The following is a 22115-nucleotide window of genomic DNA, read 5'->3' on the forward strand; positions in this document are numbered from 1 at the left end:
CCAATTTCTCTTTTAAATTCAGATTACAAAATATTCATGAGTATAATGGCGAAAAGAATCAAAAAAATATTAAATACCTTGATACATAAGGATCAAAATGGATTTCTCCCTGGAAGGCAAATAAGAAATAATTTGAGAATAGTGATGGATACCCTAGAATATTACGAAGTACATTTGGACAGGCAGATGGCTCTAGGTTTTTAGATGCCCAGAAAGCATTCAACAATCTAAATTCGGAATTTATGATCAAACAAATTAGAAAAATGGAATTTGGAACAAATTTTGAAAGGATGATAAAAACTATTTATGGCAATCAAAGGTCAAGTATCTTATTAAATGGAGATATGACTAAAACATTCCAGATTAGGAAGCGGGTAAGACAAGGATGCCCCCTGTCACCATTACTGTTTATTTTGGCCTTAGAAGTCTTGCTAAGAAGAATCAGGAATAATGATGAAATTAAGGGCTTGAAGATTAGGAAAGAGATATATAAAACGCAAGCATTCGCAGATGATGTAGCTTTGATTTTGGAGGACCCATTAGAAACAGGACAAAAATTTTTAGAGGAATTAGGCAGATATGGAGAAGTATCAGGATTTAAATTAAACAAAACTAAAACTAAAATATTGACCAAGAATGTAACTGAGGTGCAAAAGAAAGAGATAGAGAAAAGGCTGGGATTGCAAATTGTTAAAAAAATAAAGTACCTAGGAGTCTGGATAACACCAAGGTGTTCGTCCTTAAAGGAAGATAATTATGTGCCCCTAATTAAGAAAATAAAACAAGACCTGGATAGATGGGGGAAATTGCAGCTGTCACTCCTAGGCAAGATAGCTTCGATTAAGATGAGTATCCTGCCTAAATTATTATATCTGTACCAAACCATACCGGTAAATTTGGACAAAAAATTCTTTTCGGAACTGAATAAAATTATCAGGAAATTTGTCTGGCGGGGGGGGGGGCTAGGATCTCACTCAGAATCTTACAGGAAAAAAGGAACGGGGGGGGGGTTTGGACCTCCCGATTGGGAAATATATTATAATGCACCCAATTTAGTGTGGATAAGGGAGTGGGCCACCTTAGAAAACAAAAGGATCCTAACCCTGGAAGGCCACGATTTGCAGAGAGGGTGACACGCGTATTTATGGGATAAAGAGAAGAAAAAGAAAACTTACTTCCATAGGCATAAAATCAGAGATACACTAATACAAACATGGATTGAGATCAGGCAGCGGCAGTATACGAAAGTCCCAAAATGGCTCTCTACAATGGAGGCTTTGATATATCCCAATATGCTGGGAATGGAGAAAATGTGTAGATATAAGGACATTCTAGATGGAAATCTTAAATCCAATGACTCTTTGAGAGAACAAGGTATTAATATTGATTGGTGGCCATACTTACAAATAAAGTCTACATATCAAAAAGATAAGGAGGAATTCGGCATAGAAATAGGATCAAACGGATTTGACAAAGTTTTGATGGGAACGGGAAAAAAAATGCTGGCCAAACTATACAATTATTTATTGGATCATGATAGGACAGAAGAGGCAGTCAAAAATCAAATGATTGCATGGGAGAAGAACATTGGGCATAGTATAAATTTGAATGATTGGGAAATTATTTGGAATAAGAATTATAAATTGACTAGAGCAGTAGCATACAAAGAGAATCAATATAAAATGCTATACAGGTGGCACCTAGCTCCTGCAAGGCTAGCAAAAATTTATTCAAATATAAATCCAAATTGTTGGAAGTGTGGCCACTGCTAGGGTACCTTCTTCCATATGTGGTGGACATGTCCCGAAGTGAAAAAATACTAGAATAAGATTCGGAAATGGATACAAGAAATAATTGGAGAAGATATTGAATTGGCACCGGAAACATTTCTCCTGGGAATACTAAAAAGGACCTACGGGAAAAAAAAGAAGTATCTAATAATGCATATTATTACAGCTGCTAGACTGATATATGCACAATACTAGAAAGAAAAGGGATTACCACCAGAAGAGCATATAATTAGGAAAGTATTTGAATGCGCGGAGATGAGTAAATTAACTCATGAGATAAACAAGGATGAAAATTCTGACTACTATACTGTATGGGAAGGGTGGTATAAATGGATGGATGATAAAATAAAGGAAGGAGTAAAGGATGGTGTGATTAATAAAAGGAATAAGTAAATTAAGAGACACCATGTATATATCCTATATATATGTATAAACACTGCTTATCCGATGCTAGTAGAATTGTAATATTATGTACTTTCATAAAATCAATAAAATTTTGTTGAAAAAAAAAAAAAGAAAGACTCGGTCAACCTATTCATAAATAAAACACCTTCAGCCACAGCTCCTACAGAAGGCTGAAGCTGATGGTATTAAGAATTTACATTCCCCCACTTAAATTCTAAGGATAGGACATGGCCTTTAGGACATAATAGGATTTACCCACCATCATTACAATAGCAAAAGACACAAGGCTCACTACATTGCACAACACCCCTGGAGCATCTCAATCACCAAACCCCAGAATCCTATAAAAATCCATCCACTCACCCAGCCAATTGGTCAGCCACCCCAGAAACATGCCGCTGTGACTGAAGTTTCTGGAAAACCAAATAAACCTTGTAGCCAGCCTCCATTTTATTTCCAGCATTTTCCTCCCGGATTGAAACTGGGATGGATTTTTCTTCATGTATTTTTCTGTGGCTTAGCATCTTGTGTGAACACAGACCAATTGTTTGCTATAAGATTTATTGTACTCCTAAGATAGTTGTGTGAAAGAAGCCTTTGTGAATCTCCATGATACATTCCTGTGATTTGATACTACTCCTCATCACTTAAATATCCAATATGGTAACAGGTTTAGCTTTACAGGCTTCCAATTATCTCCTAAAATGTTAGTTATCATAGAATGATAGAAGCCATGGCTTGTCATTTTTAATTATCCCAGTTCCTAAGTATCTTTTTTTTTTTCTTTCAGCTCCTTCCCTATTTGAAGAATGTCCACTTCAACAGCATTGCTGGAGATGAAGTCTTCTTCTCAGAAGATGGATTGGCATCAGCTCAATATGATCTTCTCAACTGGATTTATTTCCCCAATCTGACTTTTGTCCCAGTGAAAGTTGGGCAAATAGACCCCCAGGCTCCCCCCGACAAGGATTTCACCATCGACCTGGATGCAATTATCTGGGCCACAAAGGTAGGCTGGAAGGAGATGTTCTGAATTTAAGGAAAGATTCATTCTCTAGTGGAGATGCAGAATGTCCTTCTCACTGGAAAAATGTGGATTGACTCACAAAGGATAAAAGTTGTGTGGTGATGGATCTGCTTTTTATGAATCAGATTCATGTTTGAATATGGTTGTATGTATGGTTGTATCCTTGGTTGTATAAATAGAGGCATAGAATCAAAATCATGTAAAGTACTAACACCACTTTACAAAGTCTTAGTAAGGCTATACCTAGAATACTGCATCCAGTTTTAGTCATCACATTTGAAAAAAGATTTTTAGTTTAGTTTAGTTTAGTTTAGTTTAGTTTAGTTTAGTTTAGTTTAGTTTAGTTTAGTTTAGTTTAGTTTAGTTTAGTTTAGTTTAGTTTAGTTTAGTTTATTTGATTTGTATACCGCCCTACTCCCGAAGGACTCAGGGCGGTGAACAGCCAAACAATAAAATACATAGATACAAAAAATTTAAAAACCAGATAAAATCAAATTAAATCATTTTGGCCCAGACAGATTAAAACACCCCAATAATTTAAAAACAGATTAAAATTTACATATTAATATTTTACATATTTACATATTTTGGATGACATGATAGCAGTCTTCCAGTATTTGAGAGACTGCCAAAAAGAGGAGGGTTCAACATATTTTCCAAAACACCAGAAGGACAAAAAACAATGGATGGAAACTAATCAAGGAGAGAAGCAACCTAGAATGAAGGAGAAACTTCCTAACAGTGAGGACAATTAAGCAATGGAACAACTTGCCTTTTCTTTTCTCTTTTAGAAGGTGCCCTTTGCCAGGTGTGGCCTGAAGAGGTGCCAGGAAGGAGAGAGGAGACATGTCCCAGAGGGCGAGCAGATTTGCTGCTACCAATGTGCCCCTTGTCCAGAAGGGGCCATTTCTAATCAGACAGGTAGAGTATACTGGAAATGTAGAACTTTCAGGATCAAGGAAGCTCTTCATTGGATCTATATACTAAGAAATTTTGGGTGATTTCTGGAAACAGTATCAAGAATAAAATATAATTTCTAACCAGACAGGTAGAGGACTCTTTGAATGGATCAAGGAAGACATTCAGTAGATCAAAATATTAAGAGCTTTCTGGTCATTTATTTATTTGTGAAACACGTATAAGATAACAGATATGAATACAAACATGATTATGAATACAGGATAAGGATACGAATAAATGGGGACAGTAGGACAGGCATGTTAGAGCTCTTATGCACGCCCCTTATAGACCTCTTAGGAATGGGGTGAGGTCAACAGTAGACAGTCTAAGGTTAAAGTTTTGGGGGTTTGGGGAAGTAACCACAGAGTCAGGGAATGCTAGGTTTGGCCCGTTTCAGAATACAGATACAAATTGTCCTGCCTGCACAGTCTAACTTCCCACTCGGGAGGGGCGAGGATTGGCAGGACTGCTCTCCTCACCCAGGGTGGATTCAAAGCAGCAATTTGTAAAAAAAATGGCTGTCCTTTCCATACGTCCTGTTCCATAACAATGGGAAAACCAACTACTAATACTTTTTCGGAATGAATGGCACAGTGTGTCCAGGTTTTCAAGACTGATATTACTTATAGTGCTGCTTCTATCAGGACCCTCAATCTCCCTGGAAACTTGTAGCCTGTCAGGAGAAAGGATCCATCTACCAATGTCTATTAGCCCCTCCCAGAAAAAAAAAAGTCTGAGAGGATGATGGGAAAACTTGAGTCATTTCCTCACCCACTCTGTTCAACATCTCTGTATGTGTGCACTTGTGCATCAATCTGTGACTGTGTCATCTGCTGGTCTTATGACACACCAACAGATAATGCAGTGGGGAAATCCAATTTTTTTTACTACTGCTTCTGTGGGCATGGTGTAGCTTGATGGGCGTGGCAGGGGAATATCTCCATTCCCACCCCACTCCAGAGGAAGGATATTGCAAAATCTCCATTCCCAACCCACTCTGGGGCCGGCCTGAGGTGGTATTTGCCAGTTCTCTGAACTACTCAAAATTTCCGTTACCGGTTCTCTGAACTGCTCAAAATTTCCACTACTGGTTCTCCAGAACCTGTAAGAACCTGCTGGATTTCACCCCTGAGATAAAACAGCAAATAGCAGGATTCCTGACTGATAGATCAGTCAATCTTCTTAGGTTTTAAATATAAAGGGGGAGGGGGAAATGAAGTGCCAATTTTTCACTCACAAAGAAAGCCAAAATAATAATACAAATGCCCAGTGACAGGAGAAGGACATCTAATCTCCAGGCATTTAATTCTCAGGCATCAAGGACAATTTCCCATTAAAGGCATCCTAAATTGTCTATGGGATCTTTTCTTTACATTCTTCTTGAATTGGACCTAACAGAAAAGAGTCACATATGAGATTTTAGGCTGGATTGGAGATAATGCTAACTGTGGGTGCCTCTGAAATACTTAAGACAAAGATTCTTGTTTTCAGATGCAGTTCACTGTGACCTTTGTCCAGAAGACCAATATCCCAACAAGGACAAAGACCACTGCATTGCCAAGAAGATCCACTTCCTTGCCTATGAAGATACCCTGGGATATACTTTAGCATCTCTTACTCTTTCTCTCTCTTTGATCACATTGGCAGTCCTAGCAATTTTCCATAAGCATCGTGACACACCGATCGTCAAGGCCAACAACCGAGATCTCACCTACCTCCTCCTGGTCTCCCTCCTGCTCTGCTTCCTCTGCTCCTTCCTTTTCATTGGTCAACCGAGGAAGCTCACCTGTCTCTTCCGACAAACTGCCTTTGCCATTCTCTTTTCTCTTGCAGTTTCCTCTGTCTTGGCAAAAACTGTCATGGTGGTTCTGGCTTTCATGGCTACCAAGCCAGGGAACAAGACAAGGAAACTTTTAGGAAAACCACTGACCAACTCCATTGTCTTAGCCTGTCCCCTGGTCCAAGTAGTTCTTTGTGCCATCTGGTTGATAACCTCTCCCCCGTTTCCTAAATTGGATTTCCACACCTTGATAGGAGAGACAATCTTGGAATGTAATGAAGGCTCAGCTTCAATGTTTTACACTGTCCTGGCCTACCTGGGTTTTCTGGCCCTAGTCAGTTTCACAGTGGCATTTTTAGCTAGGAAATTGCCTGATAGTTTTAACGAAGCCAAATTCATTACTTTTAGCATGCTGGTCTTTTGCAGCGTTTGGATCTCCTTCCTCCCCACCTACCTGAGCACCAAAGGGAAGTCCATGGTGGCTGTGGAGATCTTCTCCATCTTGGCCTCTGGGGCTGGTCTCTTGGCTTGTATCTTTTTCCCCAAATGCTACATTATTCTACTGAGGCCCCATCTGAATTCTAAAGAAAATATGATAAGGAACAAAAATCTCTAATTCATGCAGGTATAGGAAACATATTTATCTTTGAGGCATGTTTAGTAGGAGTGACTTGGTTGAGTTGGGTAGATGTTCAAATTGAATGAATGAATGAATGAATGAATGAATGAATGAATGAATGAATGAATAAATAAATATTCCTGTTTTCAGCAATAGTCGTGCAGTGTTTTTCATTTCTTGCCTTCTAGTCGTCCCCAGTGAGACCTAGTGCTCTATGTAGAAACAAAGCTTGGTGTTCATTATTTCAAACAAGATTTTTTCTAATATTTTATTTATTTTAATTAAATATTTTACTATTTTCGTGTTTTAAAGGGTTTGGTTCCATCTCATTGTTTTTGAACACACGTGCTTGTTTTCACAGTCTCCTGAGGCTTTGTAGAATTCCATGATTCTATTCATTTAATTTTTTTTATGGTAGAATTTAAATTCTTAACTACTCATCCAATGCTGCTGTGCTACCTCATCAATGTGACCGTCAGATCTGCCAGCACGTCACTTCAGCTTCACTTCCCATTGCCGGCATCTTGCCAAAAAAGGGGGGGGAGTGGGAATAGGACAAGGGAGCGTAAGGGTGGAAATGACAGGAATCAGAGACACCAATCGCAGACAACGGTTGAGAGATCCAAGGACATACTCATGAGAAGAGAATGCAAAGCTCCACCAAGAAGGTGCCAAAACCAGAACTGTTACCAAAACAATTGTTTTGAATGCTAGTGGACACTGACCAGATGACCAAAAGTGGGAGGACTTGAGAGGACTTGGGAGAAGGAAAATACATCAAAATTGCACAGGAATATTCAGATCTGGTTTTGCTTAGACTGTAACTATTTCACCTTAGTAAGAGTAAACCTTTTCTCTATTAAGGGAGTCAAGGGTCTTTCTTTCCTAAGTGTCCAAGCTGAGACTGGCTGATAGTGGTGGTGTCAGCATTCTGATGCTGCCATAAAAAGGAGGAGATGAGGCTTGACTTTTCACCTACTTATTTTCTCTGTAGTTAATATCCCCTAGGAGATGGGATGGGAGGGGGGAACATTCCTGTGGGGTGAGGTCAGAAGCTGGGCAGACTGACTTGGAAGATGGCCAATGAGAAGATGAGAATTGGGGAACAGAAAGGGAAGGGTTTGGGGGTCAGAGGGTTAGTATCAGCCACGACGAAGTCAGGGCCAGATCTATCGTACTCAATAAATGGAATATTTCAGCAAAGATTAATTGTTTGGGAGTGCAATTTATTTGAGATGACATCGAAACCTGATAGGTGGATTTTCTGATTGGGATGATAATGTCAGCACTATACAGATTTGCTTTAAATATCTTTGTGTTATATGTGCCTTATGACAACTGCATTCCTGTAAAGTCTGCACAGTCACTCAAGGAATGATGGTCATCCCAGCTTCTTATATAAAGCCAGAAGCATGCCTTTTATTCCTTTTAATTGAATTTTAAAATATATTTTAGCATTTTAAAGGATTAAGTTCAATGTGAGTGTTTCCTTCCAGTGGCTTTGTAGAATTCCTTCCTACTATTCAGTTGTTTTCTGAAAGAAGCAATGGATCAGAACATAATCAAGGAGAGAAGCAACCTAGAATTAAGGAAAAAATTCCTGACATTTAGAACAATTAATCAGTGGAACGACTTGCCTCCAGAAGTTGTAAATGCTCCAACACTGGACGTTTTTAATAATATCATTTGTCTGAAATGGTATAGGGTTTTCTGCCAGAACAGGGGGTTGGATTAGAAGACCTCAAAGGTCCCTTCCAACTCTGTTATTCTGGAACTTTCCCCCTTGACTCTAACTCTGTCGAAACAAACTAAGGTATAGGCAAGATTCGATCTTGGGTGCAGGTACTCAGTTTCAGGTAGGCCGAATACCACCTGTACTCTGACCCTCAAGTCCATTCTGATCCTTGCATCAATAAAAGACACAAACATGTTTTTCCTCTTCTGGCATATGAAGAGACACTATTGCTAAGTAAAGTAGGATGTTAGTCTGCCTTGCAATTATCAGAAGAACAGTAATTCTTAATGTTATCCCCTGTGGATTTCTACCCAGAAAACTTTTCCAAGATAAAACCTGCTTGAAAGAAATAAGCTCTGGGCTCTCCCAAAAGAGGATAGATATGTCTACTCAACATGTCTTGCACAGAAGTAATTTCTTGCTAACAGTGAAACTTAACGGGTATCAATTTTCTCTTGGATGACAACTCAAACACAAGTAAGTGGAAGCATTCTTGATATAAATTTGCCCTGAAGCCACCCAAGTTGCATAGACTGCTGTGTTAAACTCTTAGTGAGATTTCCTGGGGACTAAATCCAGTTCAGATTCTTGATGAACATACTGTCAACTCTGAAGCAGACCTGGCTGAAGACATCTTTTTTTTTTAGAATTTTTTATTTTTTATTTTTTTCAAACATGAACAACAAAAAAAAAAAAGTCTTTCAAGAATGAAGTCTTGGTCCGGTCACAAATACGTAGACTAATTTTACAAATACAAATAGAAACAAATATTTTTAACATAAATTCAAACATCCTAATTTAAATCTTTCTATTATATCGCTATAAATCTTAACTTCATACTAAACATTGCTCATTTCTATATTCAATTATAAATCAAAATTCAATACAGCTCTTTCTAAGTTTTTCTCCCTTGCTCCTTTTAAGATCAACATTAAAAACACAAAAATGTTCTTATCTCTTAATTTATATATTTACCTTACAATTTTATCACCACAAATCTTAATTTCCAAATATATACAACTCAATTTTTATTTCAATTTATTAATCAAAATTCTTTCTATTCTTCTTGGTTTCTAGACTCATTTCATCCAATCTTTAGATCTTGAACTTTTACACAGACGGATCTCAATTTTTTTTCATTTCATTTTAATTGTCATCCAACAATTTCTTTTTTTTTCACCCCTTATTAATTGTTCTCAAATGTATTCTCCTCTATACCTCCAAACTGTTATTTTGCTGGTTTCCAGCATAATTTATTTTGGCTGATTTTCAGCATTCTCCTCCCTAACTCCACCTATTATTTGGCTGATTTCCAGCATGGCATATTTTGGCTGAGTTTTCAGCATATTCTCCTCCATCACTCCAACTATTATTTGGCTGATTTCCAGCATTTTCCATTACTTTGGCTGATTTCTAGCATGCTTTGGTTTGGCTGATTTTCAGCATTCTCCTCCATAACTCTACCTATTATTTGGCTGATTTTCAGCATTACTTATTTTGGCTGAGTTTTCAGCATATTCTCCTCCATCACTCCAACTCAGCTTCATTTATTTTAGCTGATTTCCAATTTATTCTCCTCCACACCTCCATCTTTATCTTTTAGCTGATCACCAGCATGTCTTGTTTTAAGTATTACCTTTTCAGTATGTTTATCTATTAATCCACTATTTCCAAATATACTTTTCCAGGGTGTTTCCCCATCTGTTTCTTGGTACTAGTCATTTCCAACATATGTTAAATTCAATCTCTTAAATTCAACTGTTACTTCAATCTGTGCACCTTATTGTATCACGTATATAATCATTAACAGTTAATCATAGTTATTATTTATTTATTTTATTAATCATATTTATATGCCGTCCACTCTCCGAGGACTCTGGGCAGCTTACAACAATCGACAGTATACTAAATAGCTAATATTGCCCCCAACAATCTGGGTCCTCATTTTATCCACCTCGGAAGGATGGAAGGCTGAGTCAAACTTGAGCCGGTGAGATTTGATCTGCTGATCTGCTGAAGCAGCAGTCAGCTGAAGTAGCTGCAGTACAGCACTCTAACCACTGCACCACTTCGCCACTTTGTTAACAAGTTAAAACTAAAGCATGTTACATCATCTTATGCTTTTATAAAAATATCACTGATATATGAAGACATCATAGCTGCCATGAAGCCTGAGAGGGGAAAGGGAGGGGGGAAGTAGTTAGCCCACCTAACAGCCAAAATAAAAAGTTTTTCCTGTGGGAACCAAGGTCATCGTAATAGGTGGCTGATGAAGGAGGAGAGGAGCTTGCCAGCTATATTCATTGGACAATGTGACTGATGACACCTGGGAGGGGGAAAGTTTTACTCTTTTAATTTTAAAACACTGGATGTTTTTAAGAAGATGTTGGATAACCATTTGTCTGAAGTGGTGTAGGTTTCCTGCGTAGGCAGAAGGTTGGACTAGAAGACCTCCAAGGTCCCTTCCAACTCTGTTATTCTATTTCTAATTAGGTGCAAACCGTGGGAATGTTCAGAGTTGTGTTTCACCGGCTGTGCCGATATGATGTATCCAATAAACATGTTCTTTGAGGAATCTACCTGCCTCAGAGTTCTCCTTTCAATGGGTGCGTTACTCGGAATGCTGACACATTGATTTTTGATTCAGGAAGGAAGGTGAGAATCATGAATGGGCTGCTTCTCCTGTTGCTTCTCCTGTGGCTCCTGCCTTCAACAACAACTGATAAGATAATGCAAAGTGTATGTATACTTAGGAACCCTTTGAAGATTCTGGAGGACTATTACAGGCCTGGTGATCTCATTATTGGGGGGAATTTGCCCCTGGTAACCTTTTCCGACTTTAGAAAGGTGGAATTCAACAGTGAGCCATCACTGATGCCATTTTCAAAACGGTATTATTTATTTTATTTATTACACAAATTTATATATATATATATATTTATTATTTGATTTGTATACCGCCCTACTCCCGAAGGACTCAGGGCGGTGAACAGCCAAACAATAAAATAACATAGATACAAAAAATTTAAAAAACCAGATAAAATCAGATTAAATCATTTTGGCCCAGACAAATTTAAAACACCCCAATAATTTAAAAACAGATTAAAATTTACATGTTTAAAAAGGGAAGAGATTAGGCCAAGCCCGCCTGATGGAATAAAAAGGTCTTCACAGCGCGGCGGAAGGTGCGCAGATCCGGGATCCTCCGTATCTCTGGGGGGAGCTCATTCCAGATGGTAGGTGCCCCCACAGAGAAGGCTCTCCCCCTAGGGGTCGCCAGCCGACATTGTTTGGCTGACGGCACCCGGAGGAGTCCCTCTCTATGAGAGCGTACTGGCCGGTGGGAGGCTATTGGTGGTAGTAGGCGGTCCCGTAGATAACCAGGTCCTAAGCCATGGAGCGCTTTAAAGGTGGTAACCAAAACCTTGAAGCGCACCCGGAAGACCACCGGGAGCCAGTGCAGCTCGCGCAGGAGAGGTGTCACATGGGAGCGCCATGTCGCTCCCATTACCACCCGCGCGGCCGCACTCTGCGCCAGTTGGAGCCTCCGGGTGCTCCTCAAGGGGAGCCCCATGTAGAGAGCATTACAATAGTCCAGGCGGGAGGTGACGAGGGCATGAGTGACCGTGCGTAACGAGTCCCGATCCAGAAAGGGACGCAACTGGCGAATCAGGCGAACCTGATGAAAAATCCTCCTGGTCACGGCCGTCAAGTGCTCTTCTAAAGACAGCCGTGAATCCAGGAGGACGCCCAAGTTGCGAGCCCTCTCCGTGGGGGCCAATGATTCGCCCCCAATAGTCAGTGATGGCATCAACTGACTATATCGGGACGTCGGAAACCACAGCCACTCGGTCTTGGATGGGTTGAGCCTGAGCCTGTTCCTCCCCATCCAGATCCGTACGGCCTCCAGGCACCGGGACATCACTTCAAGGGCATCGTTGGGGTGATCCGGGGTGGAGATGTACAGCTGGGTGTCGTCAGCGTACTGATGGTACTCCACCCCGAAACCACGGATGATCTCGCCCAGCGGCTTCACATAAATGTTGAACAGGAGAGGCGAGAGGACCGACCCTTGCGGCACCCCACATATGAGAGGCCTCGGGGTTGACCTCTGTCCCCCTGTCAACACAGACTGCGACCGGTCAGAGAGAAAGGAGGAGAACCACTGCAACACAGTGCCTCCCACCCCTAACTCTTCCAACCGGTGCAGCATGATACCATGGTCGATGGTATCAAAAGCCGCTGAGAGATCTAACAGGACCAGGACAGAGGAGCACCCCCTGTCCCGAGCCCTCCAGAGATCATCAACCAACGCGACCAATGCCGTTTCCGTGCTGTACCCGGGCCTGAAGCCCGACTGGAACGGATCCAGATACGTCGTTTCATCCAGGTGCTGGGGGAGCTGTTGCGCAACCACACTCTCAACAACCTTCGCCACAAAACGAAGGTTGGAGACCGGACGATAATTTACCAACATTGCCGGGTCCAGGGAAGGCTTCTTGAGGAGAGGCCTCACTACCGCCTCTTTCAAGGCGGCAGGAAAGACACCCTCACCCAACGAAGCATTTATAATCCCCTGGAACCAGCCTCGTGTCACCTCCCGAGAAGCCAGCACTAACCAGGAGGGACACGGGTCCAATAAACAAGTGGTCGCGTTCAGTCTACCCAGAATCCTGTCCACATCCTCAGGGGTCACAGGATCAAACTCATCCCAGATAACATTCTCAAGACCTGCCCCAGTCCCTCCCCCTGAGACTATCCAGTCAGAGTCCAGATCTTCCCGAATCTGAGCGATTTTGTCATACAGATATTGGACAAAATCCTCGGCTCTACCCTCCAAGGGGTCCTCCCGCGCTTCCTGGTGGAGCAGGGAGCGGGTCACCCTAAACAGGGCGGCCGGGCGATTATCTGATGACGCAATAAGAGCAGCAAAATAGCTACATTTCGCTGCTTTTATCGCCACTAGGTAATTCCTAATATGAGATCTTACCAGTGTCCGGTCAGATTCAGAAAGACTGGCCCTCCAACTGCTCTCTAGGCGTCTTTTCAAGCGCTTCAACTCCCTCAGCTCCTCAGTGAACCAAGGAGCTAAATGAGATCGGCCCCGGGTCAGAGGCCGCAAAGGCACGACCCGGTCCAGAGCTCCAGCGGCCGCCCTATCCCAGGCGGCCACTAGGTCTCCAGTCGAGGCGTGTGCCAGAGCCTCAGGGAATGGCCCAAGCTCCATCTGGAACCTATCAGGTTCCATCAGGCGCCTGGGGCGGAACCATCTTACCGGCTCCGCCTCCCTGCGGCGGGGTGTAGCGGTTCGAAGGTCGAGACAAAGGAGAGAGTGATCAGACCATGACAAGGGCTCGGTGACTATATCCCCTATCTCGAGATCACTCAACCACTGTCCAGAGACAAAAACCAGATCCAGCATGTTTCCCCCCGTGTGGGTAGGGCCATGAATTAACTGGGTCAGGTCCATGGCTGTCATGGAAGCCATGAACTCCTGATATGTCCACCCATCTCACATAACGGTAACTCAGGGCAGCTCATAACTTTAGAAATCTGTAATATAAGAGCCCATATATCTCATCTATCCATCCTCACCCCCAGGGCAACACCAACTTAACAACTCGACGTCTTGTTTCATCCGAAAGAGAAAGAGGAGAAGATTGTCCTCTTTGTTTTGGATTCATGGAGTCCTCTCAGAAATTATTCTTCTAGTGATATTCACAATGTTCTGGTGAAGTTTAGAAGCCTTGGTCCTTTCCTAGAAAAAGACACATTAAATAGGCTAGAATGTTCCAGTTTCATCAAGATAAAAATGCATTAACATTGAGGAAGGGGTTACAGGCTAGAAACTGTGCCGACTGAGTGAAGACTTATTGGATTAGGATAGAATAATAGAGTTGGAAGCGATCTTGGAGATCTTCTAGTCCAACGTCCTGCTTAGACAGGAACCCCTACAATACTTCAGACAAATGGTTATTCAACATCTAAAGCCCTCAGGTGCTTTAGAGAATAGCTTGACTCCTTCTTTGTGGCAGCCCCTGAGATATTGGAACACTGCTATCATCTCACCCCTAGTCCTTCTTTTCATTATAATTTTTATTTGGACAGAAGGTCATGGTGGAAAACTCAAAGAAAAGGCTAGTCCTTTTACAGAATGGAGGTGTCTTTAGAAAACAGATTTAGCACTGTTCTAATATTTGAGGGGATCCTACAAAGAAGAGGGGATCAAACTATTTTCAAAAGCACCAAAAGCAGGACAAGAAACAATAATTGTAAACTAACCAAGGAGAAGAGAAAACTAGAACTAAGAAGAAATTTCCTAATGGTGAGAGGAATTAACCAATGGAATAGGTTGCCTTCAGAAGCTGTGGTTGTACCATCACTGAAGGTTTTCAAAAAGAGACTGGACAACCATTTGTCTGGAATGGTGTAGGGTCTCCAGCTCGAGCAGGTGGTTGGACTAGAAGACCTCTGGTATCCCAAGTCTACTATTCTGTATTTTTTAAAAAAGGCAAACCTACTTTTGGAATCATTAATGCTCTTTTTAAATGTCCTTTAGTAATTTCAGCCATTATTTGCACTTACCATGATGTTAGGAGAGTACCATCTATATAATATTTTAACCATAATTTTTGACCAAAGGATCACAGGAAATGGATTCCCCTATTCCAAAGTCTAGGAGAAAATACATAACACACACACAGAGAGAGAAGAAAAAGTACATCACAACACACAAATTTCCCTGTAATATTCCAAAGCGTTTTATCATTTTAGTATTCTCTGCAAGAACTACCAGCACTTCCTTGCCTTGGTACATGCAGTAACAAAGATCAACAAGGATTTGGCCATCCTCCCCAACATCACACTTGGCTTCCATATCTATGACAATAGACATATTTTTAGGAGGATTTCCTGGAACAGCCTCTCTCTGCTGTCTACACGAGGCCGAATGGTTCCAGATTACAAATGTGACAAGCTGGACCCTCTGCTCTCTGTCATCGGAGATCTCAACACCAAATCCTCAAAGCAGATGGCCTCCATCTTCAGCATCTTCAAGGTCCCACAGGTAAGGGGGTTTCATAGGATACCAGTAGGGAGCAGATACAGAACAGAAGCGCACTCAGAATCCAAGGACGAAGTCAATGTTATTTTTGGACAATCAGGGGTCCATGATTTGGAGAACTCATGCAAGAGTTGAATAGTTTATTTTTGAATTTTGTCTGTCAGGATATTTTTCTTGATACCCCCATGACAAAGAGGTCAACAATAAGGTCTTTCTGAAACAATTCAATCCATGATTTCCTTCCTGACTGATTCTTTGTAAATGTAGCCACTCTTCAGTCCGATTTATTGTGTGAATCAGGTTGATGGTTTTTTCTCTTGGCTTCTCACATGCCAGTGGCAGGCAAACTATGTCATAGGTGTCCCAGAGGTGCTTTTTTCAAGAAGCAACTGGACTTCCTTTGTTTTTCTTTGAAGATATTTTGTACTATAACGTACATGGAGAACTCTCACTCCAACCAAAGTCAAACAGCTTGACTGGTGGAGCCAAAAACCACAGGATGGTGATCCTTTACATCAGCATAACTGTTGTAGCGCGGGAATAACGAGAGGCACAAGCAAGCTAGTGATAACAGCTCTTTAATTCAGGGTGAGACTTCAGTGAAGAAACACAGGCAACAGTCCTCTTTATATACTTTTCAGAGGCAACCATGAACCAATCAGAATTCACTGTACATTTGAATTTCCCACACAAAATAGATACATACATAACACCCCTCCACTCCCAGAAGGCACTTATCCTATCTATTTACATATTTACATACAAAATCACGCAGGTGACCAGGGCGTGTCTTAATCCTGGTTGACCTGCGCAGTTCAGTTGTTGGCAAGATGTCGAACTGGTCAGAGGGACTTCCCGTCTCTCCCGGCTCTGCCAATGGAACCTCCTGGATTTCTCCGGAGGTGTGGCTATCCCCGGCTGGGAGTGTCGACTCGCTGAGACGGCGCTGGACCCCTGGGTTGCCAGATAAGTATTCTGGCTTACTCGGGCTTGAGGTAGCTGTGTCAGGAAAACTTTGGTAGTTAGGACTCACAGTAATTGAATTTTCGTGGTGTAACCATTTATGCAATTGATCTATATGTCTCCTCCAAATTTTACCATGCCCTATATCAACTGTGTATGATTTTGGACTGGTAATTCCTATGAAGGTTCCCTCTACCCACAATGGCCCATTGGTGTAGCTTCTGGCAAATACTGGGGTTCCCACTTCAAATTGCCTTAGACCTCCCCCTTCCCCTTTGAAGCCATCGGGGGAGTAATTGGGATGCAATCGATCGAGAATGCACCTTAGCTGACTTCTGGTTTGCTGCTTGTTCCCGCTGGACGCTCCTCCAGGATCGTCGAACCCACTGCCTGTAAGAGCCACCTTTTTCAGCGGAATGGCGGCTCGAAAAAACTCCGTTTCCATTAGGAAACGGAGATAGAGCCGGCTGGGGTGGGTAGAGTCCTCTGCCTAATCCCAAAAGTTTTTTATTTACTTTTGGGAGGGAGCAGAAGAGACTCCCCGTATCCCCAGCCGATGCTCCGGGCTCTGGGAAATCTTTGCTACACGCAGAGCTAGGGGGCAAAAGCAAGCCTGTAAATCTGTCAAATAAATTAATTAAAGAAGATATGAGCTGGACCTCTGATCCTGAAGCGCAAGTATTCTTTTTATTCTATTTTGCCTAAGAAGTGAAGTGAAGGGAAAAAAAGTTTTTTTTTTAAAATGGCGATTGCTGCTGCAGCTTGAAGAGAGGCTGAAAGGGAAACTCCTTCCGTTTTCAATTACAAAGTAGCGGAATGAATACTTTTGGCTGTAACTGAAGGCAAAATCTCACTCTCACTTCTGTTTTTTTTTTCCTTTTTTTTTTTTTCTTCTCTCTTTGAGGATCTGATATTGATCTTGGTTGGAAAAAAAGTTTTTTTTTCTCTCTTTTCCAGTAAATTTTGTCTGCATGGAAAAATGGCACTGAGACTTATAAAACTAGACAAACAGGCAGTGGGGGGGGGATTCCCCCATTAATAAATTACATCAACAAGTTTTAACTCTCCAGTCTCAGAAACCTGACTTTAATATAATAGAATTTCTTCTTGAGGAGATTGTAAGAAGGGATGAGATTGTGAATCAGCAACTTGAAAAATTTAAGTTGGAAATCAAAGAAATTGGTGAATTGGTGAAATCTAAGTTTGGCTTTTTGGATCGAAAGATTTTAAAAGTAGCTAATGGCTTAGCAGACTTTATGACTCAGTTGGAAGCAAATACTAACTCTAAAATGAAAGAAACCGAGGAGAATTTGGATGACAAGATCCAAAAAATTAAAAAGGATTTGGCAAACATTCAGGATAATAGTTCAGAAGACAAACTTAAAATGGAGGCTGATCAAAAGACTGTTAATGAAGAAAATGTACAACAGAGGATTGAAAGAGAAGTTTTAATGATCCAATACAATTTTACAGAATATGCAATTAGACTGAGAGGTTTGCAGGAAGATGACAGAGATTTAAGGAAGATATCTTCTGAAATTCTGGCTGGGATTTTAAAGGTTCAACCTGATGAAGTGTTTTGCAGGATTGACAGAATTTATAGAATAAACTCCTGGTTGGCAAAACAAAGGCAATTGCCTAGAGATGTGGTGATTTATTTTACAGACAAAGAAATTAGAAATAATATTGTCCAGAATTCTTATGATTCTGCTTTGCAATTTCGTGGAAGGAAGATCTGGATTTTTAAGGAACTCCCGCCCAAGATGTTAATGGAGAGGAAGAAATTTGGTTTTCTAGTGAATGAGTTAAAAAAAAGGAATATTCTATTTAGGTGGGACGTCCCAGTTGGTTTAATATTGAGACACCAAGGAGTAAGATACCAACTGAATACTGTCGAAAAAGCGGAAGAATTTTATCAAAAAATTTTAAAAATAAATCTAACATCTTTAGGCATAACACAGGACAAGCAAAAGGAGTTGGAAATAAAGGGAAAACATCAAATTACAGAGGCTGTGGTAGATAAACTGTCTTTGGACTCCTTGGATACCCCAGCTGGACTGTCTATAAATTTGAGAGCAGTGTCATCTGATTTTAATGTGATGAACTATCAACTTACAGACAAGTGCGTAAATCACCCAGTTGATATACAAGTGATGGAAAAGATATATGAGATAATAAAACAAAACCAACAAGATCAATTTACAAAGCAGAATGACAACCGATCAGCTGATACACAACTTGTAGGAAGGAAATCTGGATGGAAATGTAACCCGCAAAAGAAAAAGAAAAGAAACAGATCTCGTAGAAATAGTAGTTTCTAAACCAAGCAACAGTGAAGCCAGGGATTTTAAAAAAAAATAAATGAATATGTGAAAAGATATTGGAGGCGAATTATCGTTTAATACTATCTTGAGGAAAGTGGCAGATCTCTGCAATGCCGTGATTTTGGGATGTGGAAAAAGCCTTACATTGTTGGATTTGAACTATCTATTTTGGATTTCTTTTACCGATAAATATATCTATTTTGAGTTACAAGGCAAGAGAGTCATGCTGGGGCATGCAGAAGATCTGGCTGTTACCCACTAAGATGATGGGGATTTATAATCCTGATGAAAACCACAATTACAACTATATGGAATATAATTATAATGTCACTCGGGTGGTTGTTTTTACTTTTATATATACATGAGGATATTCATTATTGATGGGGGCAGAAGATGACTGAAGATTTTGAATAAACTGTTGCACCAGGATGCTATGTTACCCTATTATGGATGACGGATTTAACAATCTAGTGGAAAGACATCAAAGAAGATACTAAATGAATTATAAATTTAAAGTTATTGTCTTTTCTCTTTTTATAAAATGGAATGTATATATAGACATATGTATATTTCAGCAGAGTGGGCAGTGGATTATATTTAGAATTGTAGTGCATGGTAATCTTGTAGGAAACTGGGTTGAAATAGGCTAGTTTAGTGATTGATTAGTTTAAGAAAAAGGATTTTTAAGTCATATATTTTGGGGAGTGGAAGAATTGGATAGAACTGAATAAATTTGGAGAAGGCTGCTTTGAAATATTAAATTAATATATATAAAAGTAAAAGTTATGTTGTTGTAATAATAATAATATTTTATAAGTTTGGGGGAGGAGAAAAAGGGTAGATTGTGAAAAGCGGAGAAAAGCGGAGTTATAAGAATACTATGCTAAGGGTCAGTACTTTGAGGAGTGAGTAAGGGCATGGTAAAATATTAAGTAATTAATTATGAATCAGCTTATTGTTGTGAAGAAGAAGTCACGGGGGGGGATGGGTGGTGAGGGCGGGTTGGGGAAGAAGGGAGGAAAAGGGGGAAAAACTTGTATTTGAAAAACTTTTTCAATAAAAAAAAAAAAAAGAGAATGCACCTTAGCTTTCGGCCCATTAAAAGTTCGGCTGGGCTGCGGCCTGAGATGGGGCCCGAGGTGGCATGTTGTACAGCTAAGAACTCATCTCTCCTAGCCTGCCAGTCCCCTGCATCGAGCCGGGAAAGAGCTTCTTTGGCCGATCTCACAAATCTCTCTGCATCTTCATCGAAGCCGGATGAAAAGGAGTGGATAATGCATGTCTTATGACGACTCGGCCAGGTAGCCCTCAAATTGAGTCGCCGTGAATTGGGGCCCATTGTCCGATACCAGGGTGTCCGGCAACCCCTGTGTTACAAACAGTTTTCTGAGTACTTTGATTATGGCCTCAGAAGTGGTAGATGGCATTAAGGCAATCTCGAGCCACTTAGAATATGCATCTACAATGATTAGAAAGTTCTGGCCATGGAACGGGACAGCGAAATTGATGTGAATCCTCCCCCACGGTCCCTTTGGTTTTTCCCATTCCCGAATGGGAGCTATAGGAGGATCAGGGCAGGATTCCTGGCAGGGCCTACACTTCCCCACCCACTCAGTGATGTCTTGATCGAGATGTGGCCACCAAACATAACTATGAGCTAGGCCTTTCATGCGAACAATACCAGGGTGTCCCTCATGCAGCATAGCTAAGACCCTGTGCCTCAACCGCGAAGGAATGACCACCCTGTCTCCCCACAATAAGCAACCCCCCAACATAGATAGTTCATTTTTCTTGTTAAAGTACAATTGAAAATCCCCACTGTCCACCTTGGTAGGCCAACCCCGCAGTACCCAGCCCATCACAGTGCGCAAAACAGAGTCCCTGGCAGAAGCCTTCGCCACCTCGCTTGAAGAAATGGGGCCTGGGGACACAATGTCAATGAGTAAAACTGGGGCTTCCGGAGTCAGGTTGTCTAACAGTTTGGGCAAGGGGCATCGGCTGAGGGCGTCAGCATGTCCCAGAGTTCTGCCTGGCCAGTGGAGCAGTTTGTAGGAATAGGCAGCTAAGAAAATGGACCATCTGGTCATCTGGGGAGAAAGAGCAGCCGGGGTCAGTTTATCTCCAGCCAAAAGTCCCAAAAGAGGCTGGTGATCCGTAATGAGTTCAAAAGTTCATCCAAACAAGTATTCGTGAAATTTTTTGACCCCAGCTACAGCCGCTAACGCCTCCCTGTCCAACTGGCTGTAGTTCCTTTCAGCACTCGATAAGGTGCGAGAGTAATAGGTGATGGGCGCCTCTAACCCATTCGGCAGTCTATGGCTTAAAACTGTGCCTATGCCAAAGGGGGAAGCATCACACACTAGTACTAGAGGTAGTTCTGAATTGTATTGAATGAGGAAACTGTCCTCAGACAAAAGTTTCTTTACTGCGTTGAATGCAGCCGCTTCTCGCTTGCCCCAAACCCAGGGAATGTTTTTTCCAAGGAGTCTGTGCAGTGGCTCCGCAATGGTGGCTTTATGTTTTAAAAACATGGTGTAGAAATTAAGAAGCCCCAAGAAGGCCTGCAGTTCGGGCTTCGATTTAGGGGTGGGCGCATTCTGGATGGCCCTGACTTTGCTTTCTGTGGGGTGAATGCCCGTGCCGTCGATCCGGTAGCCTAAGAATTCCACTGATGGAACCGCTATTTTGCATTTTGCTCGTTTGAGTTTGAGCCCCGCTTCTCTGAATCTGGTTAGAACCTATCTAATCCTATTTCCTAGCTGTGTCTCGTCTTGGCCACTAATTAAGACGTCGTCGAAATACGAGACGACTCCTGGGAGGCCTTGTAGAAGGTGCTCCATGGTATCTGGAAGAGCCCTGGGGCGATGCTAACCCCAAACTGTAGTCTAGTGCATTTAAAGGCATCTCTGTGAGTTACTATGGTCTGCGATTCTGCCGTAGCGTCATCTACTGGCAGCTGCTGGTATGCCTGCGCAAGATCTAATTTTGTGAATAGCTTGCCAGGTCCCAGGGAGTGTAGTAGATGGTGGACGATCGGAACGGGATAGGCGCTCTGCTGCAAGGCCTTATTGATCGAACACTTATAGTCAGCGCAAATTCTAATTGATCCGTCCGATTTAACTGGTGTGACTATTGGGGTTTCCCACTTAGCGTGATCTATGGGAACTAACACCCCTTGTTTAATGAGCTTGTCGAGCTCTGCATCGATTTTGGGCTTTAAAGCAAATGGAACCCGTCTTGCCTTAAGCCTGATTGGCACTATGTTGGGGTCTAAATTAAAGGAGATAGGGGTCCCCACGTACTTGCCTAGCATCTCCTCAAAAACATCCCGAAATTCGTGAAGAATGGTTTCCTTGAAAGATGGTCCACTGATGTTGTGGACGCCCGTGAAGCCCATGCCGAGGGCTCGGAACCATGCCATGCCCAGAAGACTTGGTAGCGGCTTGCTT

General features: G+C 41.6%; 1 protein-coding gene across 1 annotated transcript in view; it reads left to right on the top strand.

Annotated features, from left to right (window-relative positions):
• LOC148116281 (vomeronasal type-2 receptor 26-like) overlaps window positions 1-6728 on the top strand; it is a 106428-nt gene extending 99700 nt beyond the window's left edge. Inside the window, exons 12-14 of the mRNA XM_087883581.1 lie at window positions 2986-3204; window positions 4014-4143; window positions 5674-6728. Of these exons, the coding sequence (XP_087739707.1) occupies window positions 2986-3204; window positions 4014-4143; window positions 5674-6578 (1254 nt within the window). The 3' untranslated portion in view covers window positions 6579-6728. The remainder of the gene's footprint in view (window positions 1-2985; window positions 3205-4013; window positions 4144-5673) is intronic.
• The last annotated feature ends 15387 nt before the right edge of the window (window positions 6729-22115 follow it).

The sequence above is a fragment of the Pantherophis guttatus genome, chromosome 1, assembly GCF_059756535.1.
Source record: "Pantherophis guttatus breed Tessera chromosome 1, ASM5975653v1, whole genome shotgun sequence".
Taxonomy (NCBI): Eukaryota; Metazoa; Chordata; class Lepidosauria; order Squamata; family Colubridae; genus Pantherophis; species Pantherophis guttatus.